The sequence below is a fragment of the Schistocerca cancellata genome, chromosome 1, assembly GCF_023864275.1.
Source record: "Schistocerca cancellata isolate TAMUIC-IGC-003103 chromosome 1, iqSchCanc2.1, whole genome shotgun sequence".
Classification (NCBI taxonomy): Eukaryota; Metazoa; Arthropoda; class Insecta; order Orthoptera; family Acrididae; genus Schistocerca; species Schistocerca cancellata.
In genome coordinates, this window is record NC_064626.1 from 1284221370 (window position 1) to 1284247607 (window position 26238).

The following is a 26238-nucleotide window of genomic DNA, read 5'->3' on the forward strand; positions in this document are numbered from 1 at the left end:
AGGACATCACACACATCCATGCCCGAGGCACGATTCGAACCTGCGACCGTAGCAGTCGGGCGGTTTCGGACTGAAGCCCCTAGAACCGTTTGGCCACCGCGACCGGCATGCACAGTAAATTATTTTATTTATTTACATACAGTGTCAACTGCCAGTCCCTGCACCATTAATAAATCCTCCATAGCTTCTTCTGCAAATCACCGTCTTCTGGCGTTACTACCTTGTTATACACAGCCGCATCATCTGCGAACACCTTTAAAGCGCTTCTGACGCATTCCACTAGATCGTTGATACATAGTATCCGAAAATACCTCTTACAAAATTCTGGTACGTGTAGAGGGGAATCAGTACATAATATTTTGAATAAGAGCCGATGTCTGGAAATGTTGGTGGGCGTGCTTACGTCGAATTGGCTGATGTCATTTGGCGTCTGTACTACGTTTCTGACCTGGTTCGAGCCTCATTCACGTGTCTGTGAGTGTTGAAGAGTTGGTATGGAATGTTGTAGGTGGTAGGCATGTAGTTCTACGCCATCCACAATATCGACTGCAAGTGCAGTTGCTCGTGTTCTCTTCCACATGATGCACTGTGGCCTCTTCCAGTTCGGAACTGGTACGTGTAGAGGGGAATCAGTACATAATATTTTGAATAAGAGCCGATGTCTGGAAATGTTGGTGGGCCTGCTTACGTCGAATTGGCTGATGTCATTTGGCGTCTGTACTACGTTTCTGACCTGGTTCGAGCCTCATTCACGTGTCTGTGAGTGTTGAAGAGTTGGTATGGAATGTTGTAGGTGGTAGGCATGTAGTTCTACGTCATCCACAATATCGACTGCAAGTGCAGTTGCTCGTGTTCTCTTCCACATGATGCACTGTGGCCTCTTCCAGTTCGGGTGCGCGGCGTCTTCGAGGAGCATCGCAGTCACGCCTGTTGACGATAAAGGTGCCCCTTGCAAGTGGGCTGCTTCTGTGTGGGCAGCGCTGTGTAGCGCTTTGCATTGGATCACTGACTGCGCTTTGTTTGTTACAGACTCTCTGGCTGGTCGGACTCGTTGTTGGACGATAATCGCCATTAGTGTAGGCCAGTTGGAAGTTAGTCGCCAGCAGTGATGGAAGAACTGTTGGCCAGTTGGAGGTGAACAGCCAGCAGTGATGGATGTTAAATGTGAGAAGTTAGCATTGATGCAAGGTTCTGAAAGATCGATCTTTATTTCAAGTCACGAGACGAATAAGTTATAGTAACCTCAAAATCGGTTGATATCACGAATACTGAAAGATTAATAAAAATAGTAAATAACGACTTACAGGGATGAGCGAGCACTCATTGAAAACGTCTCGTCATAGCGGATCGAGTGCCTCATAAATAATTAAGGCCGTAAAGAGCAATAAACAAAGTTTGAGGGAAAACTGTTTATAAAAGTCAATAGAAAATTCATGACGTAAAGAATGGCACTATCTAATATTTTGGGTGGCATCACACGTATTTTAAACTAGTTAAGTTATACTATACACTTAACTTGCAATAGTTTTCATTGTTTGCAAATTATTATTAATATTTATCGCCCATAATTAATTATATATATATATATATATATATATATATATATATATATATATATATATGAAGATGTTGAGCAGCGCAATGTGTAGATCGCTATAGATTACGTCTAAAACGGTACTATATGCAGTTCCATGTTAAAACTTTGCAACACAGATGTAAACAAACAAATTTGCGCTAAGTGGCAAAACTTTGCAAAAACTAAAAGTTGATTTACGGGCGATAGCACAATCCTAGAAATTAATGTTACATGGTAGATCAGATGTACTTTTTAGCGCGGTTCCGATGGTGTACTTATTTCTGTCGAGCGATATATGTATCACAATTTGTAACCTTATCTGGTGAGATTGGTGCTTAAATTACCAGGGGGTTGGACATCTGAACTTTTATAAGCGAGCCGTCATCTTGGCCAGGGGTCAGTCGTTGGTCAATCGTTTTGGAGGGTGGGTGGCGAGCAAGCCCCACTTGGGGGTGGCCCATGTGGTCGTTTGAGAATTTTTTTCGCGCAGATTTATTTCGACAAAAAGTATTTTGTAATAGTACAAGTGTGCAAGCATATATTTGGTGAACTGGAAGTGCTACGATTATTTGTGTGAGTACGATTTACGAAGTATACATCGGCGTAAGTGAACATGTGGCGAACTGTGATTTCGCACCAAAACTATGAGAACAAAGAGGACAGTGGGACATGTGGTTCTGTTCGAATTGTTTGAATAATTTTCGTTTATAGCAGCCTCCATTACTGCTATTGGGGGCTCGGAGTCAAATTATTATTAAAGTAAAACTGTAAACCGTTTCATCAGTGCTAATTTCATTGTGTGAAAGAAAAGGACAACGCCAATGAATAGTGATTGAACTGTATCGTGAAAAATTGATTTTGCCATAATAATCGCCTAATTTTTGTTCCCTAGCATAAACTGTACTCATGAATATTAATTCAAAACTTATAACTAATGCGGGAGTGTGGAACAATGTACTAATGCACCAAGTGTGAAAAATCATCCCCTGAGACTCACTTGAGAGCCAAAATTTGCAATAACATTTTTTTAACCAACATTTGTATAAGCACATACGTGTGAACACTGCAACCGCACCACTTTATTTACCGCCCCGTCGCAAGGTATACTTGGAAAAGGCAAGGGGATGCAGGAAAATTTCCGTTAGATTACGTCATAGTGAAACAGAGGTTGCAAAATAAGATACTGGATTGTAAGACGTACGCAGGAGCAGATATACACTCAGATCACAATTTAATAATGACGAAGAGAGAGCTGAAGTTTAAGAAACTAGTCAGGAAGAATCAGTGCGCAAAGAAGGGGTTACGGAAATACTAAGGAATGAAGAGATACACTGGAAGTTCTCTGAGGCTATACGTACTGCGTTAACGAATAGCTCAGCAGACAGTTCAGTTGAACAGGAATGGACATGTCTAAAAAGAACACACACAGAAGTTGGAAAGAAAAACATACGCACAAAGAAGGTAGCTGCGAAGAAACTATGAGTAACAGAAGAAACACTTCCGTTGATCGATTAAAGGAGAAAGTACAAAAATGTTTCGGGAAATTCAGGATTACAGAAATTTAAGTCATTTAGGAATGAAATAAACGGGAAGTGCAGGGAAGCTATGCCAACGTGGCTGCATGGAAAACGTGAAAGACTTGAAAAAGCAGTGATTGTCGGAAGGACTGATTCAGCATTCAGAAAAATCAAAACAGGCTTTCGGTAAAAATTAAAAGCCAGGGTGGTAGCATAAAGAATGCAGTGGAGATTCACTGTTACATGTAGAGGAGAGGGCGGATGGGTGGACAGAGCGCAAAAAATGGCTCTGAGCACTATGGGACTTAACTGCTGTGGTCATCAGTCCCCCAGAACTTAGAACTACTTGAACCTAACTAACCTAAGGATAGCACACACGTCCATGCCCGAGGCAGGATTCGAACCTTCGACCGTAGGGGTCGCGCGGGACAGAGCGCACTGAAATCCTCTTGTGAATGGGAAGACCTGTCTGTCTGTTGAGGTGACAGAAGGCGAAACAGGAATCGATACAGAAGAGATAGGGGGTCCAGAATCAGAATGACATTAGAAAAGAGCTTTGGAAGACTTAAGATCAAATAAGGCTGAAGGGACACATAACTAAGCGTGGCAAGTAAAATGTCGCAGTCGGCAGTGTCAAAGGCTTTCATGAAGTCTAAGACGCTCATGATAGTCGCCTCTTGTACACCTACGACAAGCTTCAGGTCATACGTTAACTTTGTTACGGCAGATATTGTGCGGCGATGTTACGGAGTACGGCGGGAAGAATCAGGGAAATCAGAGCTCACGGCCATTCGTTCATACCGTGGTGCAGGAAGGTGCCAGAGCTACCCTGCGCTACAGACTGCATGGCGGCTTGCGGAGTACTGTCGTGGATGTGGAATTACGTTATTACGTTTCGTACAGCCGAATTCATTGCTCTCAGACTGCACAAAGCGAAGAGTTGCGCTAAAACAGAAGGACTGCGGAGAAGCTGCGTTATTTAAGGAAGTTTTGCGGTGCAAGTAGGCGCGAAATAAACCGCTCTGAATGGATGTCTGGCCGAGTCTGCAGCCACAGCGGTGGCGATGGGCTCGTCACGTGACCCGGCGGGCCCGCATCCGCCACCCGCACGCGAAAAATACCACAAAATAAAACAAAAAAGGAGGAGGAAACAGAAATAAAAGCGGGCGTTTAGAGGCGGCGGCACAAAAAACGTGCCCGGGCGCCCGCAATTAAAACGGCGCGCTCTCGCTCGGCCTTTTATGCGGTGGCGCGGCGCGGGATGCCGGGTCGCAGGCGCCGCGCTGCCTCAGCGGCGGCCCGGGAGGGACCTTTCGCCGGTCTCGACCGGCCGCGGGCGCTACGGTAGCGGAGCGGGGCGCACTCACAGCTGCCGAGAGCAAACACCGCGCAGCGTAAACCCGAGGCCCAGCTGGTGGAGCAAGTACTGCGGGGAAAAAGTAAACACGAGGGATGTGGCAAACTTATTACAGCGTACACAGCGCTCCCCGCGTAAACTGGACGCCCTCACAATCTAAATACAGGGCGGAGGCAGCTAAGACGGGCCGCCCGCGATACATCCGGAGCGAGTAAATATATCTAGGTGCGCCGTGAAAAAAGAGAGATTGCCTCGGACTGCAATTAAATATTTTTCGTTTTTCAACACCATGATCGATTGCGAGGTTTCTAGCCTCAATATCACATGTACATACGGGTCTCAAGCCTTTGGGTAAAACTGAAACAGGTGATATTGAGTCCACAATCGACCATAGTTAGATAGAGAACGAATGGTAGGAAATGCATATGTATTGTGTTTATTGTGTTACGGACATACACAGCGTACAACGTCGCTCATAGTAATTGTGGCAAGTACGTAAATAACGGATCAAGCGCCTGAAAAACTGATTTACAGATAGTGAAAGATATGTCTATAGCACTTACACAACAGCAGTACGATATAAAAGTTGGGCACTATACAGCTACCTTGTCATATATGTATTTTTATTCTGTGTTAGTAGATTTAAGAACAATTACACACAAAATCTGACGAAAACGAAACATTCTCTAAGCAGTGGTTTTGACATAAACAACGAAAGAAGTGCCGTCATGTCCGTTTCTCTCATTCACAAGGTTGTCGTAAAATCACTATTTCTCCTCTTTCACAAATGAAATCATTTTAGCTAATCATACAATGAAGGCTTTCACGACCGGATGTTTCAGCTGCTGAGAATTCTTGTTGTTGTATGGCCGTGGTCGATGGAGCTTCTCAATCCCTGACGTTTCGTACAAGGCTACGTTCGACATCTTCGGAGGTACTCCTGACTGTGCAGTCGGCCATAAAACCCGGAAGAATTCTCAGCATTTGAGCTAAACCCCAATTCTTTCCTTCAGAAAACCTAGATTCAAAGTGTAGTGTTTCAGGCACCACCTGTTGAAAATCAGAAAGCTTCACGTTCCTCTTCAAGGTACAGTGTTCACTGAACTCTTCAGTTCCATTGAGAGTTGACCGGACTTGCAGAACACATAGTTTTCAGCAGTCAGCCTGATCCACTGTTCTTTTCAAAAATATTCGCTTTGGTGAAATTCATATATATATCAGCAGCTGACTTACAGTCGTAAAAATCTGTTTGCTGCATAACAATCACTGTTGACTGCGTAGATTCAACGATCAGTCTAACCCAACCTTTTGGAACTTCACACACAGTTAGCTTCTGGCGTTTCTCAGTATGAGCAAAATAACGATCACAAGACATAAAAGAGCATCCTTTCACCAAAAACATGTACTCTGTTTCCGTAAAGTAACCCTCTGCTGTTAGGTAAACCCACAGAAACATCATCAACTGGCTGGGTGTTGTGTGGCGTCCTTAGGTTAGTTAGGTTTAAGTAGTTCTAAGTTCTAGGGGACTGATGACCATACATGTTAAGTCCCATAGTGCTCAGAGCCATTTGAACCATCAGCAACTTATTTTTGTCCTGCCCACAACAGTTGACACTCCATATTACCAGTTTCTTTTTACAAGTAAGTTTCGATGCGAAAACTTTGTGAACACAGGAATCAGTTTCACTTCCACCACTGCCAAATAAGGCCTCATTCCAGAGGAACATGTGACCAGTCTGATTATTATCAAGTTGTAATTTGACAGCTGCCGTAAATAGTGCATTTCACGGTGCCTTAATGAAGGATGAGAAATCACTTTTTGTAAATCCATTGCATCTATATATAAAGTGTATATAATAACATATTTAAATCAACATACCTAGGTCTTCGCTGGTATAGAAATGAGTCCATGCAAGTAATTACCTATAACCTCATAATCTGACAGATGATTTTTCTCAAAATGACATTCGCTTCAGTAATTAATAAAATCCATTAAAATACTTGTACGCTACTTTGTTGACTCCGAGCCTCATAATAAACGTTAAAACGACAGTCAAGGCCTATCTGATGCTTGCAAGCCTCAATAGCTGGAACCACAATATTGTCTTTTCAAGCGTGTTCCGATCTTTCGCGGCGCAGTTTCTTCCTTTCTCATTCTTTGAACACCGAAGTTGGTGTCAGACACAAGTACCATCTTGTGACAGGTGAAAACAATGTTTCATGCTGTTCTGGGGCCACATGTTATTGACCTAGGCATTTACAGTGGAGTTTTACCAATAGCTCAAATTTTCATTTTTTGGCGCTTGACCCGGTATTTACGAGGGTTGGAACTTAAATAGTGGCAACTATTTATTCACAACCGATACAAAAAAGTTACATAATTGCACCTGTTACTGTCCTTCAAAATAGTCACCAGCGTTGTGTAGAACCCGTTGCCAGCGGTGTGGAACGCGTAGTATACCGTTAGCAGCGCCTGTTCTGTTGATGGCGCGAATGGAGCGGTCTACTGAATGTCGAATCTCTGGAACAGTTCTGAAGTGCATGCCACGAAGTGGTTCCTTCGTCTTCGGAATCAAATCAAAGTCACGGGGTCTTAAGTTCAGTGCGTATTGTGGATGGTACAGTACTTCCACGTCCCATCGACCGAACAGAGCAGCGACAGCTTGCGCTGTATGCACCCGCGCATTGTCGTGCAAAATAATGGGTGGGTTGCGCAGAAAGTGTCGCCGCTTCTTTCGCAAAGCTGGTCGCAGGTGACTTAAGTCCTGAACGAGTGCTCACAGCTTTTAAAATGTGCATTATAGAGTCAATGTTTACCACAAATCGATGACAAAAAACAAATGAAGTGCATCTAATTGCAATCTCGAGCAATTTCTTCTCCTAATTAATCATACGAATGCGTTCCACGTAACTCTATTAATAATGGGAGGTTCAGATATAGAGCTATTCCGCCATGAATTACCTATTTTCAGGGATGATGAAGAAGGGTAAATGTGTAAATCTGGGGTAAGGGACCCTGCTCCTAAAAACCACCAAGTCGAAAGTGTTTGCCGAAAATCGTTCTGTTACCTCTGACGATGCAATACAGGCACCGGTACCACACTGACGGGTAGGCTACTTTCAGAGGTGATAGTATGGACCAAAAGCAGAAAAAAGTCCAGTAAACAAGGACACTAAAGCTAACGTCTTAAGAGCTACGAGCAATGGTTCATCTTCGCTACTGTGGACGACATCTCTTCTACTGAACAAGAGCTCATAGCACGTAAAGTATGCATTTAAGAGCCCATGTTTACTAGACAATTTTTTCTTGACTTGGTCTTTTCGAAACATGGAAAGCAAATACATTCTAGCAGAAGTGATTTGTTTCATAGTATCGAAGATGAAGTGCTCGTGGCTCTTAAGGTACGCATTTTAGAGCTGATGTTTGTTTTGGTCCATACTACCTCCTCCCAAAATATGGAAAGCAAATAGCTTTGTAATGGTACTTTAACTACCGCGCCTCCGCCAATACAAAGATACAATTTACGATCGCGCACGCAGAAGAGCGCTGCGCCAGTGACCGATTTTATAAATAATTTTGTTCGTCTTTTTTACTTTTGCGTAGGTTTTTTTTTTTTTTAACAACCAATTGAGGACACTCTCTCTCTCTTGTCTTCATACGAAAGACGTGTATTTTTCGGCGCTGTGTTGAATGTGCTTTTGGGTGGAAATTAAAATTATATTACAAAGCGAGGTTGTTTCAATAGTGATTCGAGGTGGTTATCGCCAAATTTGTAAATTGATCATGACAGTGACAACTTGAAGAAGTTTTCAACAGACGGAGAAAAGTGAAAGCCGGCTCGTCCTACAAGAGAAATTAGGAGGACAGCCCTGAAGACTATATTGTAATTAATACTGCGTATCTAACAAGATTATAAGGTAAATTTCAATTAGTTTCTGATGCTATTTCCGTACAGTCGCTTTTTGTAGTGTTGCCGACCCGGTCTGCCATGCACGGTCAAATTACAGCACGATCTCAATCAATAACACGAAGTCCTCCTTATCCGTAACTGAAACCACCAAAATTCAAAACCCAATCAGATTTTCTATTTTATATTTTTCACAGTATTTTCCCAAGACAAAAAGGAAACACTACAGCTTGTAGCAGAGTGGTCTGTTTCATAGTATCGAAGATGGACTGCTCACAGCTCTTAAGGTATGCGTTGCTTCGAATGATCCCTGAACACTGACCATTCCTCAGGCGACACACTGTATCGACACTAGGTAGTTAAGTTTTATCTCTGACAAATGACAGGTTGGCAGTTAAGTTTTATCCCTGCCGAGGAGTATCTCTGCCGATTGTACATAAACTCCTCCCAAGCCTTTCTTTTTCAGAGTTTTTATATCGCTGTCCGACGTCAGACTCGTTAAGCGCCGAGAATCAGCGCAGCTCTGGACGAAATATTAAGGACATGAAAGTTTACTGGGCAGTGAGCATTTATACCGGAGCATTTACCAGCAGCACTTATGTTATGTCGCTGAAGTCCTCTTCGAAGACTCCCTCTAATATCATAAAAAGTAGATAGATCTATGTAAAATAAAAGTCGGTGTCATAATTCGGCAGCTAGACACATTACAATCTTAAGTCAGCAAATTCGTTACATTGCCTGCAGTAGCTTAGCGGAAACCCCAGCTCGGTACATTTCGTATGGTCCGCCTTAGCATTCTAGTACTGTATGTCACCTGTGTTGTTCTTGAAAATCCAATTGACTGAAGTAATTATAAAAGGTTATTCAGTATCAGAACACTCGAAATTTTAAGAATGAACGTGAAGTTAGTAAGGCTTGATTGATCGGTTGATTTGGGAGAGGGGACCAAACAGTGAGGTCATCGGTCCCATCCGATTACGGAATGATGGGAAAGGAAGAAGTCCGTCCTCTTTCACCAGAATCACGCCGGCATTTGCGTCAAGCGATTTAGGGAAATCACGGACAACCTAAATCAAGGTTGCCGGACGCGAGTTTGAACCGTCGACCTCCCGAATGCGAGTCCAGTGTGCTAACCACTGCGCCACCTTTCTCGGTGAAGTTAGTAATGCCTAACATTTTCAGGAAAGGAGAAAGCGAGCTTACGTAATTTTCTAAAATGTAAAAAATCTTTTTCAAAAATCTTTTAATTGCCTATAATGTGTACATATATAAAAATTAAAATGTCATGGCTAGGCTAGTTACAATTGTCAATGCATCCATCCTCAGATCTGTGAACAAGCACAGAAACAAGAAAACGCCTTAGAGAACCCCCCCCCCCCTCTTTTTTATTTTGCAAAGTTATCTTGAAGTCTGAAGTTTTCCCAGGAAACACAGCTAGAAAGGCAATAAACTGCTACTCATGGTAAAAATATCCGCATCTAACGTACCGAATAAACATGGCTCTGAGCACTATGGGACTTAACTACTGAGGTCATCAGTCCCTAGAACTTAGAACTACTTAAACCTAACTAACCTAAGGACATCACACACATCCATGCCCGAGGCAGGATTCGAACCTGCGACCGTAGCAGCCGCGCGGTTCCAGACTGTAGCGCCGAGAACCACTCGGCCACTCCGGCCGGCCGGAATAAACATCAAATATAAATATTGTATGAACGTGATTCCCAGGCAACTTCACATTGTTACACTACAAAAACAATTTTTTAAACGTACCGTGCTCATATTAGACGCTGGCTGAAGACGAAATGGATATACAAATAATTATTATATCACGCAATGACTTGCACTTGTTTAAGAAACAAATTGAATTAGAAATTTAGTAGTAACAGTTACAACAAAAATGAGACTGGTTCTACACCTGTAGAAACACACAATATCACATCGTACATATATATGATTGTTTGTTATTGAGTGTTCCTACAGGCATAGAGCCAGTCTCATCTTCGTTATTACTGTTACCACTAAATATCTTATTCACCTTGCGTCTTATACAAGTTATTTCATGATACGGTTGTTACTGGTATATCCTGTTTTAGTTCAGCCTGCGTCTAATACGAGCATGGTATGTTTAAAAAAATGGTTTTTGTGGTAACACTATGAAGTTGCCTGTGAGTCATGTAATATTTATATTTGATGTTCACTCCGTATGTTAAATGCAGAATTTTTTACCGTGAGTATCAGGTTATTACCTTTATATTTGTGTTTCCTCAAGCACTTTAAGCTTTTTAAGTAAAATATTTTTCTAAGGCAATTCCATGTTTTTCGTTCTAGTTCGCACATATGACGATGGTTGCCTTGACAACTGAAAGTAGTCAACTCATCATATTGTAATTTATATCTATGTTCGCGATCTAGGAAAGAAAAAGATTTCTGCGAAAAGGTTTTTTTTTTTACATTTCGACGAAAGTGAAGTGTGCGAGGCGGCATACACCGGTCGGCCACTGTGACCGGGGAGGCAGCCAGGGCTGCCGTGTTATCTGGAGGAGCACGCGGCGCCGGCAGAGCTTACACACCCGCCCAGCCTTCCACAAATTACGCCACACAGCATTTTCCCCGTGGCTGCCTCCGACAGAGTTACCAGCTCGCCGGAGCATCCGCGATACACGGAGGGGCCTGGGATGAAAACACTCTCCTAAAAAGGGCGGAACAAGAATTTGCCGCTGCGAGGCGGGCTGGTTATTGTGGCGTATCGGCTTAGTGGGGGCTCTGCGCGCGACGCCGCCTCGACAGGCTCCCTGCAGCCTCTCTCTTGCTCTTCGCTACACTCCCCGAAGTGGAGGGCCGAACTTAAGCCGCTCACGAGGTGTCGTTACACTCGTCCTCTATTTGACTAACGCTTGTTTTCGCCAAGTGTGTGGTCGCACACGAGTATAACTATCTCAACAGCTTGGAGTTCTTATCAAGTAAGCATTACAGTACGAATCGAACGAATACAGTCACCTGCTGCTACCATCCACCGCTAGCAGCTTGGTAGAGTCCTTCTGAAATAGTAACAGAAACGATCGTGAAACGCAAACGGCAGTGGCTGGAAGAAAGGTGTGGTTCCCGTGAAACCCTCCTGGGTAATTTAGAGAGCCCGTATTCCAGTACGATCGTGGCACTAGTGCTGCCAGCGTAAATTCTTTCCTAGATTAGAATTTTTTTTTCTAAGGAACTGTGAGCTATGCGGTTTGCTGCTAATGGTAGCTTAACTCATAATTTTTTTATGGACACATTGCCACATATCTGTGCTGTCTCTCTTTTTCTTTTTTAAATGAAAGCTTAACTCACGAAGTTTTTATGGATACACTTGTACATGTGTTGTCATAGCATCTGATAACTTTTCTCTCTCTCCCTCTTGTTAAAGGCAGAGTAAGATAGGAATTCTGCTACCACAACGGCGTCAATGCAAGAAATGGCGGAATGTGTTTCGTGATTCCATGAAACACGGTCGCTTGCTACGGTTCAGCAAAATGTTCCTAAGTATCTATGGTCGAGATCCGCCAGATGTGAAGGGCAACAAAGGAATGCTATAAAAAATTTAAAGAGACTGGCAGTGTTGATGACAGCATTTCAAAACAGCCCGCGAGAATCGACGCGTTGTATTTCCAGAGAAGCAGACATACCTCAGAGCACTGTGGTGGAGATTTGACGCAAACGACTGCGTTTCCATGCATACAAAGTGCAACTCCCACAGATTTTGCAGCCAGATAATAGGCGCAGACGTGTTGAGTTTGCTAGGAACACGCTGGAACGAATCGCTGCAGACAATGACTACGTTGATAAAGTTTCTTTACCGATGAAACGACTTTTCACATCTCCGGGAAAATAAGCAAGCATACTGTCCACATCTGGGGGTCGAAGAAGCCACAAATCCTAGTACAGAAAATAAGAGACAACCAGAAAGTGAATTTGTGGTGTTGCTTAGTGCAGAACACAATTATTGGACGATTATTTTTCGCTGAGCCTGCCATTACGGTAACGGTTTACCTGTGCATGTTGGAACTACACGCTGCACCTCAGTAGCTCAAATTTCAGCCGTGGACAGTGTTTCAGCAAGATAGTGCGCTTCCACACTGAGGACTATTTTTCACCAGCTTTTGGATGAAACCTTCCCAGACAGATAGATCAGTAGAGACAGTACAACAGTCCATCGTGACCACCAAGTTAACCAGACGTAACCCCTTTCGTTTTTATATGTGGGGTTACGTTAAGGACAAAGTGTTGGTGGCAGTATGCTGGGAAAACTCTTAAAATGCCAATACGAGATGCTGTTGAGACAGTGACGGAAAAGATGATGGAAAAGAGAGTATGTACATTGCCTTGACGCTCTACGGACAAGAAACGGACTACATATGGAGGTATATCCGTAAAAAAGTGTATGAGTTAAGCCACATTAGCAAGAACCCTCATAGCTGTATCTAGCACAGTTCCTTAGAAATAGTTTTTTGTAATAAGGAACAGATTGTGCTCACGCTGCATAACTCAAATTGGGACCCCTCGGCCTCAGTTTCTTACGGAGAAAACAGGTGGAGTGCTCGGTTCTGCATGTTTCTTCTGTCCGAAGAGTCAACCATTTCTCTTCTCTCTTTAGTATCCTAATTCGCTATTACGATCTTTTCTCTGTCACAAAAAATGTACTGCTTGGCGCAAACATATATATGTTTACCTCATTACACCCTCACAGTTAGTAAGTAAATAATTAAAAAAATGAGGCGTGTTGTAAATTTTATTGGCATTGTCATAAAGGGAGAACCATTTTAGTGGTCAAATTGGAATATTAAAGTATTAATTCATCAGATTTCACTGTCCAACAAAGCACTTCATGTCGAGTGAACCATAGCTTACCTCATAAAAAAATTAGTAAGTCTTGTTTTAAATAATTGTTAACATGTATTACTATCAGGTGAACATACGTCTGTACAGTATAATGTGTTTGGTTCTGTAAGTGAGAGAGTGCGATCTGGTTCAGTGCCCACCTTTAGGAGCAAGAATATGTATGGCATAGGTTTGATCATACTCTGTGTCGTGTGCGACATTTCAAGAAGACTAAAGCATGTCCCAGAGCCGCTTTCAATTCGACTCAGAGGCATAAAACTATAGATAAACTCTCAATTAATTATGCCTCAGAGTTTATCGCAATGACATCCACTTGTAAAAAATTCTGGTGCTATAATCGCACTATGCCTGAGTAAAAATCGACCTTCTGAAGATGTTCATCATTTTCATTGTCAGCGTATGGGGCCGTTTCATTCGCCAGAAAGATAAACATTCCGTGTTTTAGCGGCTGACGTTACAGCTCGCTACCACCTGCAAACAACTGTAGTTTTCCAACACTTGCAGTTCGCCAGTCCCTGCAGCTTGCCCAAAGCTTCGGCTTACCAACATTCGCAATTCGCCACTGCCTTCAAATTGACGCCGCCTGCCACTTGACAACGTCAGCAGCTTGCCATCACCCATAGATTGCCACTGCATGCAACTTGACAACGCTTGTAAATTGTCAAAACGTGAGGATTGCTGACACATGCAAGTGGTCAATGCCTGCAGCTCACCAACGCCTGCACCTTGACAATGCCTGCAAACTGAGAACGCCTGCACGTTGACAATGCCTGCAACTTGACAACGCCTGCATCTTGACAACGCCTGCAACTTGACAACGCCTGCAGCTTGGCAACGCTTGCAACTTGTCCATACCTGTAGCTTGGCAACGCTTGCAACTTGTCCACACCTGCAGCTTACCAACCTTCAGCTTACAAAGAATTGCATCTTACAGATACGTGCAACTTGCCAACACATGTAAATTACCAATACCAGTAAGCTGTTAAGACGTGCAACTTGCAGCGCCTGCCACCTGCGAACACGTGCACCCCAGTACTCACCGGGCTGAGCGCCTCGACGGAGCCGGCGGCGCCCTCCTGGGCCATGGAGCGCAGGCGCTCCTCGTAGGCCTCGAGCTGCGTGAGGCGGTGCAGCAGCGCCTGCAGCAGCGCCGACACGTCGCGACGCACGCCCGGCTCGGCCGTCACGCACTGCTGCGTGAGCGCACGCACGTGCGCCATCACGCGCTCGTCGCGGAAGTCGTACGGGAACGTCTCGCTCCACTCGCCCAGCAGCTGCACCAGCCGCGGCACGAACCGACTCAGCCGCTCCTGCAACACACAACAACACGCACGTCGTGATACAGCCGCCACTGCAGCGCGCCTCGAAGACAGCTAAAGAATGCGACCTTATGAGAACATGACCATACTAAGAAAGGCGCTTGAAAGCGACCCACTATGCGATTCACATCATTGAATACGACGTTCCTTTGTGCTTAAACACTTGATGGAATGTTTATTAAGAAATTGCAACAACACAGACATGATCTTCTTTCTACAGGGTGCATAATAAAAGGGTGACTTCTGTAAGCTGCATCCTTAACGTATCCCCAGAGCAAAAAGACTGTTGGGGGTAAAATTGGACAACGAGGTCGCTACAACTCCTTACCAGTCACTTGTATTTCAAATCACTGCTCCAAGAAAGTCATGTTCCTGTAGGCTGTATCAGACACAATATTGTCCTGCTGTACACGTCCTGTAGCTGCTCATCAACATTTATATGTAGTGCATATTGCTTCCTGTACCATAAAAACACGCGACAAACATTCGCTCCATGGTATTGTACACTGAACACTTACTTTCGGTGTACGCAAAGGGGACGTGTGCAGCTGAAGTGGATTTTTTGCAGACCCAATGAGTGAATTGTCCTGCATTCACATACCCATCGAGGAAGAACTGTGCCTCATAAGATCAAAATGAGTCACTGAGCTGTTTCTTCATCTGGTATTGCAGATGAGATGAATCACTAACAGAAAGCTATACATTTTGCAATACCTTCAACTAACAACCCATAAAGAGTACAAATTCTGCACTAACAATCTTGAAACGCTTTCGCAGTGCCTTGTGGGTGGTACCAACTGAGAGACCATATTGGCCGGATATTTTGGGACTGAAAAGAACATGCAGCTTGCACACAGATTATCTTCTGTGGTGCTAGCACTTACTTTTGACCCAATATGGCATATTCAATGTTTTCTGAAACTTGCCGTATAGCTGCTCGATGATGGACGTGTTTGCTGCATTCCTCCACAGTGCTCTACACCTATAGAGTCTATCTCATAATTTTGTGTAAACTTACAGATTCCCTCACCCTCTCTCCTGTACCACATTGACCTCTTTCCGATTTCGTACACTTCACAAAAACACCAAGCACCCTATCGGCATTATCAGCCTTTATACCCTGTACGCTTGTGCCAACACATTACCTCAACTTTGCTCCTACGCTTTCTCCACAGGCTGTCACAACGAAACTTCATCCGCCCTCAACTACTTGACCACCAAATCAGCCTAGAAATCCCCCCCCCCCTCAGAGGTTTAACTAAATACTTATTTTCCACTCTGAGTCCCTCTTCTCCTTATGTTCGTCCATCTCTTTCGGAAACCTTGGCTGAGGTTCTTTCCTACCATCAGTTATAATCCATAGCCTTTCCTAAACACTCTGCTGCAACAGCTCTCCTCACCAGCTCCTCACTTCTCACAAATTAGTGCAGAGAACTGTTCAGTTTTTATACATACAACGGGGTGCAAAATTTACAGACGAAAATAACTTTCCAATGACGTGTCACTGCCAAGTAATATAGGTCGATAAAATTTGGAACATAAATTGAAAGAACTGTTACAGTAAAGTACAGAAATTAACTGATAGAAATACGTAATGAGATGAATGGAAATGTCACTTTTGTTTAAAGAAATTAATTACACTGATATGACCGCGATTCATGCTGGTCCCCTGGATACTACAAAAGGCGTGACATGGTCCTTAACAGGATGTGTGACCTGAACAGACACCAGTGCATGTTCCGCTTGTTAGCCAGGTGCTCCTGTGGTACGGCGTTACATTCCTTCACCGGCGTGGCTGAGAACTGCTGGATGCTTGTTGGTGGATGTCGACGTCCTGTAATAGTCTCCCAAATGCATCTCACACGTGTTCTACGGGATTTATGTCGAGGGAACGGGCAGGCCAATCCATTCGCCGAATGTCGTGCGTTGTTATTCATAAAAATGAAGTCAGGGCCACATGAACCCATGAAAATATGCACACAGGGAATGAGCACAGTGTCACAATGCTTTGACTGCAACATTATGTCTCCCCAGGCCGTAACACCTCGATCACTAAAAGGATCACGTTCGGCAATGTTCCTGGGTGTATTACGTGCCCCCACCTCTCGTTACATGGGGGTACGCCTAAAATCACTGCTCAGACTGAATCTGCGTTCATCTGGGAAGAGCACGCGACCCCACTCCCGGTTGATCCAGTCCCTAGGCTACTTGCAGCGTGGCAAAGAGGGCCACCCATGTGTGGGTGTCGATGGAACACAACGTCCGTCGTCGAGCAAAGAGAACACACCTATGCAGTTGCCACGCAACAGTGGAGCGCGAAATTGCGTGTCTTTCAGTCGAGTTAAATGTACTAGCAACTGCACCCGCTGTTGCACTTGGATCCCCTCTTGCCCGTTGAACTATGTAGCGGTCGTCTGCTGCTGCAGCCAACCAAGGCCGACGGCCTCCTCTACTTCGGGCAGCAGCTCTTATGGTTGGGAAAGCTCCCTATGTACGCTAAACCATGCTGACAGCAATACCAAACTCCTGCACTACAATCGTCACACTTCGCCCTTCTTCTACTTCCCCGCTCATTACTCCCCGTGTAAAGGCATCTACATGTCTCCAGGCTATGTTGTAATGAAGAACAACACCGCTCGGTACCATAAATGCTCGCTGTTTGACACACACACACACACACACACACACACACTGTCTGTTTTTCGCGTTCCTTCAACTGGCCTCGAGTTCCGCGGCCAGCCCCGTTTGGAGCTATAGTCCTACTGACTTCACAAATTGTGTCGTCCAGTTTTTAGCTTTCCGTACACGTCTGGGAGACCACTGATAATATGCTCCTGCACTCTAATTGATTTCCATCGATTGTTACTATGTTAAATTAATTCATATACCTCGTCCTTAAGTTTTGCAGAGCGGTGTATATAAAGACAAACGTCAAATTTTATATTTCAAAAGGCAACAGCTTTTAATTATAACTTACAATGCACAACATTTCGTTTAATAACATCTACGCCTACAAATTTTAGAATACAGACATATTTTACCTCCCCACCAATCGTAAGATCTGCATCTGTCATTTGTGCCTGCTTTCACTTTTGGATAGATTTGTTAATGTGTAGAATGTCGAATTTGGAGACCATTTTAAACTGTAGGTGGGTAATTGAGTTCAGATGCTCAAGGAAGGGAAAGTCATGCCTCTTCCAACAGAAAGAGGCCCAGTAAAGCACTGTAATTCTCAAACCGACCTTTGGGTTGATGACGGATGTACCTTTCTCAACGTACTTCATGATCATAATTTTTAAAACTATACATATACATTTTGCGAACACTCTCGGCAGAAGAACGACAAAGTACCATTGTGTGGAAAAATTATAACTTCTTTCGACTTTATATCCTGAAATTGTTCTGTATTTTACCCGTGTTTTATGGATACATATTCTAAACACACTTTTCGAAATTACAGGGTGACAATAACTGAAGTATATGGGAAAAATCTTTATAACTTCAGATCCGGTTGTGTTAGGACTTCAAAACTCCACAGTTGGCTGCAGGGCATGATAGGAATTAGTATGCGCATATGGTTTAGTTTAACCAACAAGTCCACTTTCATGTGGATGGGTTCGTCGATAAGCAAAATTGGCGCATTTGGGGAATTGAAAATTTGCATTTCGTGATCGAGAAATCTCTTCACTCTCTCCGCTGACTGTGTGGTGTGCAATGTCCAGTCACAAAATAAACGGTGTGATATTCCCTGATGACACGGTGACTACCGAACGGTACGTGAAGATGTGGGAAGATGATTTCATGTCATTATCCAAAGTGACTCTGATGTCAACCAGATGTGGTTCATGCAAGACGTAGCTCGACCCCATACAAGCATGAGAGTGTTTGATGTCCTGGAGGAGCACTCTGGGGACCGCATTCTGGCTCTGGGGTACCCAGAGGCCGCTGCCATGGGCCTAGATTGGCCGCCATAGTCTCCGGATCTGAACACATGCGCCTTCTTTTTGTGGGGCTACATTAAAGAAGAGGTTAACAGCAACAACCCCGAAACGATTGCTGAGCTGAAAACAGGCATTCAGGAGGTCATCGACAGCATCGATGTTCCGACACATCAGCTGGTCATGCAGAATTTCGCTATTCTTCTGCGCCACATCATCGCCACTGATGGCAGGTAAATCGAACACGTCATAACCTAAATCCAAGTATCTGTAATGATGTTTACATGTGTGAATAAAGTGTGTGCACGTCGTAGCTTGTAACTAATTTACGTTTTTTTCGTATAGTTCAATAATTGTCACCCTGTATGTAAAGCACTCCGTCTTCAGGCCACGAGTGGCCTACCGGGACCATCCGACCGCCGTGTCACCCTCAGTGGAGGATGCGGATAGGAGGGGCGTGGGGTCAGCACACCGCACTCCCGGTCATTACGATGGTATTTTTGACCGAAGCCGCTACTATTCCGTCGAGTAGCTCCTCAACTGGCCTCACGAGGCTGAGTGAACCCCGAAAAATGGCAACAGCGCATGGCGGCCTGGATGGTCACCCATCCAAGAGCCGACCACGCCCGACAGCGCTTAACTTCGGTGATCTCACGGGAATCGGTGTATCCACTGCGGCAAGGCCGTTGTCCCACCCTGTATGTAGTAGTGGAAAAAAGAAAAAGGTCAATTTACTTCGTCCTCTGGCAGCCAGTGTCAAAAGAAAAACGTAAGAGACCTTGGGAACATTTTCTGACGAAGTGCTCCCGTAACGGAACGGGCGAGTTTACCACCGACCTGCCTGCGGTCCGCCGGGCAGTTCGTGCGACTAACGGCGACCGAGGTGGCGGGCGGCGGCAGCATTAACCTGAGCGCAGGGGCGTTGCGCTGACCGCACAACACGTGTACCTCGCTGGCGGCCGTGTAGCTCGCGCCAGGCGGCCGGTCATTGGCCACGCCATGTGCTGCTGGGGACGAGAGCACGAGTGCACCAACCGAGTGTCTCGCGACCGCACTCTTGTATTTTGACATTTTCACGGAATTCCTATTAGTATAACAAATCTAGCTTGCGACCGCAGGGCTGTTCGGAAAGTAAGGTCCGATCAGTCGCGAAATGAAAACCATAGTGAAAATCAAAAGTTTTTATTCGCAACAGTTAGCTACATCTTCCAGCTATCTCTCGAAATAGCCGCCACTCCAACACACATATCTGTCGAGGCGTTGTACAAACATTCAAGTACCCTCGTCACAGAAAACAGCCGCCTGTGCTTCCCGTCAATTCCCTAAGCTGGTCTGCCTTTCGTTGTTTGTGCCAAAATATTGTCTTCGTAGGCAGCGGTTCATGCGAGCAGAGATGATCAACGGAGGGAGAAGGAACCGGTGACTGTTTCGCGGCTTGGAAATCAAAATCGCCTTCAAATTAAAAAGGAATTTCAGCAGAGAATGTGGCTGTGTACAGGACGGGCGTATGAGCAGGCGGTAGGCGTTATAGAATATTAGGGTAATTTGTAGAGGAAGGCCATTTATTGGCTAAAGCATGTTGAAAGGGCTACATAGGCTTAGGGAGGTGAGGGTGAGCCAGAGCTTAGAGTTTGGCGAAACATTGTTCGCGAAGCTACTGAAAGTGGTTGTCTGCGAAAACTAAGTGCAAAGTGCCGCAGCACCGGGAGAAGCGGGAGATGTTCGGTGCTGCAGGGCGCGCATCCGACTCGCAGGTGAGCAAGAATGCAAGAGAGCGGGCCCGGCGACGGGCGGCCGGGTATATTCGACGCACCACGCGGCTTCCTCCGCCCTGATTGGCCAGGACCGAGAAAATCGTGCGGGCGGCACGGAACTTTCCAGAGCGTTGCCTGCTAAGCGACGCCTGGTGCGGCGTTACCTCGCCAGCGAATGAGAGAAGCGCGTGTCCAAGGTGCCCTTCCTCGGTGCTGACTTCCTGTTACTAGACCGTGGGATGAAAGAATTTACAAGCAGCTAACACTGCCGGCCGTGGCTTGGCCGCAATGGAAAAATGAAGTTACCGTTTGGAAGCACATATAATAAAGTAAAATCTCCTACTGTCTGGCTCATCCTTTACACCTGGTTTCCTGAATGAACATGTACATTAGCTTGCAAAATCACTTGACGTGAACCCCTTTGGAAAACTGCGACATGCTGGAATAGCGAGTAAGACACCGACGGCAGTACAACCGCAGTTTGGTAGAATTGCGCGATTAAATCCTCAGAGAGTGTCACAATCTGGACTCCCTTCTTGACAGAATCCAGGCAAGTCCAGGGGAGGAATTACACGATATTAAATGGTGCTTGTAATGAGTTCTCTAGGGGAGACTAAATTTTTTGTTCAGTGACCTTATCATCAGTTAATCATTAGACGCAAACCTGATAGTGGGTCTACATTAGCAACATTTCGTCTAGTAAAAAAGTAATTTCACGAACAAGCTTCCGCCTTTCACGTGTGGATAGCGCATAGCATATGTACCGGGTGATCAAAAAGTCAGTATAAATTTGAAAACTGAATAAATCACGGAATAATGTAGATAGAGAGGTACAAATTGACACACATGCTTGGAATGACATGGGGTTTTATTAGAACCAAAAATATACAGAACTTCAAAAAATGTCCGACAGATGGCGCTTCATCTGATCAGAATAGCAATAATTAACATAACAGAGTAAGACAAAACAAAGATGATGTTCTTTACAGGAAATGCTCAATATGTCCACCATCATTCCTCAACAATAGCTGTAGTCGAGGAATAATGTTGTGAACAGCACTGTAAAGCATGTCCAGAGTTATGGTGAGGCATTGGCGTCGGATGTTGTCTTTCAGCATCCCTAGAGATGTCGGTCGATCACGATACACTTGCGACTTCAGGTAACACCAAAGCCAATAATCGCACGGACTGAGGTCTGGGGACCTGGGAGGCCAAACGTGACGAAAGTGGTGGCTGAGCACACGATCATCACCAAACGACGCGCGCAAGAGATCTTTCACGCGCCATCTGTCATTCCAAGCATGTGTGTCAATTTTTACCTCTCAATCTACATTATTCCGTGGTTTATTAAGTTTTCAAATTTATACTGACTTTTTGCTCGCCCTGTACTTTCATTAACACGGAGATAAATATAAGCGCACTTACAGCGTTTGTCAGACAGGCCTGAAAGCCACAGTGTGCCCTACGAGCATAGCTCGAGGGCACGACATGAGCAGACGGCGGGTTTTTCACGCTTTGTGGGCCTCACCTTGTGCGCTGGGTGCTTCTCGCCGAGCTTCTGCTGCTGCTCGCAGATGGCGCACACCTCGCCCAGCAGCTCGTGCGGCTTGATGAAGAGCCGCGAGCTGAGCAGGAAGGCGAACAGGTAGGCGCGGTCCGGGTAGTAGTCGGCCGTGGGCACCACGTGCTGCACCAGCGCGTCCAGCGAGCCCGACACCAGGTTCCCGCCGTCCCGGTACACCAGCGCCTGCAACACCGAGGCGAACATCTGTCAGCGGTCTCACAAGTGCACACTCAACACTGCAACTGTCACTGATATGTTGGTGGTGAACAACGGCTGCAGGAACTGCCACAAATGCTGATGGTGAAGATCTACTCGAACTGTTACTGATGACAGAGGTGATCGTCGTCTTCCGGAACTGTCATTGACGTCAGAGGTGAATATCAATAAAGGGTACTGACTACAGTAACAATCAGTGATGTGGCAGGTCTATATCAACTATGTGTACTGGTACTAGTGTCAGAGATGGACATCAAATACTGGAACTGTCACTCGTGTCAGAAATGAACATCGGAAACTCGAACTTTTTTGATGTTGGATCTGAACACAGACGATAGAAACTCTCATTGAATGTCAAGGTGAACAATGAATGCTGGAACTACCACTGATGTCGGAGGTGAAGACTGGAGCTATCACTGATGTCGGAGATAAATATCGATTACTGAAACTCTCATTTAAGTGGGAGATGAACATCGACTATGGGGACTGTCATTGATATCGGAGGTGAACGCCTAATACAGAAACTGTTATTGACATAAGAGGTTATCAGGGGTGACAATCGTCTATAGAAGTAGTCACCGGTGTCGAAGGTCAAACTGACTATAGAACTATCATTGAGGTGAATATCGACTACGAGCAATGTCATTGATGTCACAGGTGCACATTGAACACTGGAACTGTCATTGATGTTGGAGGTGAACATCAGGCATGAGAGCTGTGACTGACGTTGGTGATGAAGATCGACGACTTTAATTGATGACAGAGGTGAAGAGCGAATATGCTGAATGTCATTGGTGTCGTACTCACTGCTGCATCGAGTACAATCCACATGTCCAGTAGAACCGTATGCAGAAAACAGGACTTCCTTTCTGTGATGAAAAGTAATTGATACGTATTATTCAGCTCTTTTTATTCCACTGTTTCTCGCCACTTTCGTCCATAAACTAGACATTTTCATAAATCGGAAGTTTTAGGCCGAGATCCTTTATATTAGGTTAGAGCTTCGAGATACCGACATCCCTTTCGTTGACATTGCTATCACTTAGAACATATGTCTAGCAAGTACTTAAAAAAAAGAGGAGAGAGAGAAGTGATTTAAAGGTATCGAAGTTCGTGTACGCTTATTTCAAGCACGAGTATATTTGAGTATATATTGTGGTGACCAGCAAGTAGAGGACTGAATTGTCTTGCCGGACGCAAGGAAAATCCGACTCCGTCAGGACGAGAATAGTCGCTAGACGGAAAAGGGTGAAAAAAAGGATGATTACTATAACTGTCTCGTATTTCAAAGTTTAGGATAGCAGCAGCCAACGTAGTGACTAAGCAGTGTTTATAGATTGACCTTTGTCCAAACTCTGTCTTCACACAACGGAAATACCGAATGTACGACTCTGAACATTGTTATCAGTCATTCAGAGTTGTCGCCGGGTCACTAGAATGCAGACAAATGTAACGTTAGGACACGGAAAAATTAAATGTAAAGCGTCTTGTGATCCTTCTCGCAGCATGGTCAATTGTTATTAAAGTGAGATCATACATGACCTGGTAACAGGTGAGCAGCTAGTTTGCTGCCGAAAAACTTACATTTTTTTTTCTTTTTCACAATGAGGGTTCTATTCCACAGATTCCGCTAAATTTTTTCTTCACTTTCTTTAGTACAAAATGGCAGCGCGTACACCATCCCTTATTAGTTCCTTCCTGAATTCGTTCCTTATCAGCCATGTAGTAACTTGTCCCGTGCCAGTTATTAGTGCTGAAGTTAAGTCGCCGTCGCCGTAACTCCGACTCCCGGGCTGACTTTGAACCTGCAGCAGTCATTCACGTCGGCAAACTGAATGGATAATCGCCCGCCGTCTCGGCGGGGGAAAATTGCTTCCCGAAACTTGGGCCGTAACTCGGGGCGCGCAGTGCAGCTCAGCGCGCAAACCTCGCGGAAATTCGACTCTCGGAAGGTTTGGACGTGCGCGGAATGCACGCGCCGCGTATTAGATCGCCGCCACGTGGCGGCCATTCCTCTCGCGAGTGGGCCGTCTCCCCTCTCTCCAGTTGGATTTGTCGCTTCATTCCAACAGCCGAGGTGGGGGAGGAGAACAAGAAAGATAAAGGCTCCGTTCACGACTTGCGACGAAAGCCAATCGTCACCTCGCAGTCTGCGCCGCCACTGAACCTAGCCGAGGGCAGAGATGCAAGATACGTGCTCACTCTGTCTCTAACGGGGATTCCCCAGCGGCTGCTCCACACTAGCAGATGTTTATCCCACGCTCCGTGACAGAAAAATGTTATAAATAACTTGATGCCGGCCCATACTACAGTACTTCATCTACGGTAACGATTTTTATTTATCTCGCGCATTCTACACCTACATCTGCATAAACATTTCGCAAGTCAATGTATATTTAATAATTTTTTTCATAATACGGCGCCGCAGTCATAATTTATTTAGTATTTTTGCGATGTAACCAGTGCCAATATACGTTGATTTCTTTAAAGTCAGTACCGCCATTTGACTGTTGCTTATTTGTAGTGTTACATTTACACTTACGCGATCATGATTTCGGCTTCAAAGTGCCATTATAAAGTGTTTTAAGTGTTATATAGTGCCTAAGATGACATACTCTCGTATTTAAAATGCACGATTAGACACATACCCTTAGATAATGTGTCTAACAGTGTATTTTAAACACGAAAGTATGCCATCTTAGGCACTGTATGACACTTAAAACACTTGATAATGGCACTTTGAAGCCGAAATCATGATCGTGTAAGTGTAAATGTAACACTGCAAATAAACAATAGTCAAATGGCGGTATTGACTTTAAAGAAATCAACGTATATTGGCACTGGTTACATCGCAAAAATACTACCAATTTCCATGGCTACTTACGCTTTCCCCGCTTAATAGTTCTCGGTAGTCTCTCCGGGTTTGCTACCACATCCTAAATCATAAATCCTCGATATCTGAGCGATCCAGTGTCGGCCAACTTCAAGAGAGATACCGATGTTGCCAAGTCCAGCTGAAAACTAATGCCAACGGTGGCAACCGTCGTCCTATGCAAGTTCCCGTACCGTACACGGCGCATGCGCCATCGATCACCAGCGCTGCCCCCAACTCTGGGCTTGTGGCGACTACAGTAGTAGGCGTCGACGCCAACAGCGTATCGAGTGAAAGATTACCTCTCAAGCACTCGGGGCGCATCAAAGTGCGTTGTGCTTTGATGGAAGACAACATAGGATTTCACGTCGCGCTAAGAGGAAAACCCTGGTCTGTAATAATCAAATGTCTACATACAACTTCAACTGACTGCTAATAGACACTGTCCCAATAGCAGGACGTAGCGGAAACTATCAGGTTCTCGTTAAATTCCATGCAGCGTTCCTCATTTAAGTGATGAAGGAAACAACGTGGGACGTACGACGAAACGACGTATCCGTTAGGACAGAGCGGCGAAATTTGGCGTTAATGGGCTACGGCAGTAGGCGACCGGCTCGAGGCTGCAGCGCCTCTGCTTGGTTCGCGACCATTCGGTTGGAACCCAGACTTTTGGAAAACTGTGACCCAGTTTCCGCTGGTAAGAGCTGATAGTACGGTTCGAGTGTGGCTTAGTCACCACGAAGCGGTGGACCAAAGTTGCGAACGAGGTACTGTGCAAGCTGGTGGTGGTTGCATAATTCTACATCTACATTTATACTCCGCAAGTCACCCAATGGTGTGTGGCGGAGGGCACTTTACGTGCCACTGTCATTACCTCCCTTTCCTGTTCCAGTCGCGTACGGTTCGCGGGATGAACGACTGCCGGAAAGCCTCCGTGCGCGCTCGAATCTCTCTAATTTTACATTCGTGATCTCCTCGGGAGGTATAAGTAGGGGGAAGCAATATTTTCGATACCTCATCCAGAAACGCACCCTCTCGAAACCTGGACAGCAAGCTACTCTTGCAGAGTCTGCCAATCGAGTTTGCTAAACATCTCCGTAACGCTATCACGCTTACGAAGTAACCCTGTGACGAAACGCGCCGCTCTTATTTGGATCTTCTCTATCTCCTCTGTCAACCCGACCTGGTACGGATCCCACACTGATGAGGAATACTCAAATATAGGTGGAACGAGTGTTTTGTAAGCCACCTCCTCTGTTGATAGTCTACTTTTTCTAAGGACTCTCCCAATGACTTTCAACCTGGCACCCGCCTTACCAACAATTAATTTTATATGATC

The 26238-nt window shown here is 45.0% G+C and overlaps 1 protein-coding gene across 1 annotated transcript in view; it reads right to left on the reverse strand.

Annotated features, from left to right (window-relative positions):
* Window positions 1-22015, reverse strand: part of LOC126147580 (ras-GEF domain-containing family member 1B-A) — a 292985-nt gene extending 270970 nt beyond the window's left edge. Inside the window, exons 1-2 of the mRNA XM_049915707.1 lie at window positions 21776-22015; window positions 14277-14546 (exon numbers count right to left, since the gene is read on the reverse strand). Coding sequence (XP_049771664.1) covers window positions 14277-14546; window positions 21776-22015 — 510 coding nt within the window. The remainder of the gene's footprint in view (window positions 1-14276; window positions 14547-21775) is intronic.
* Between the last annotated feature and the right edge of the window lie 4223 nt (window positions 22016-26238).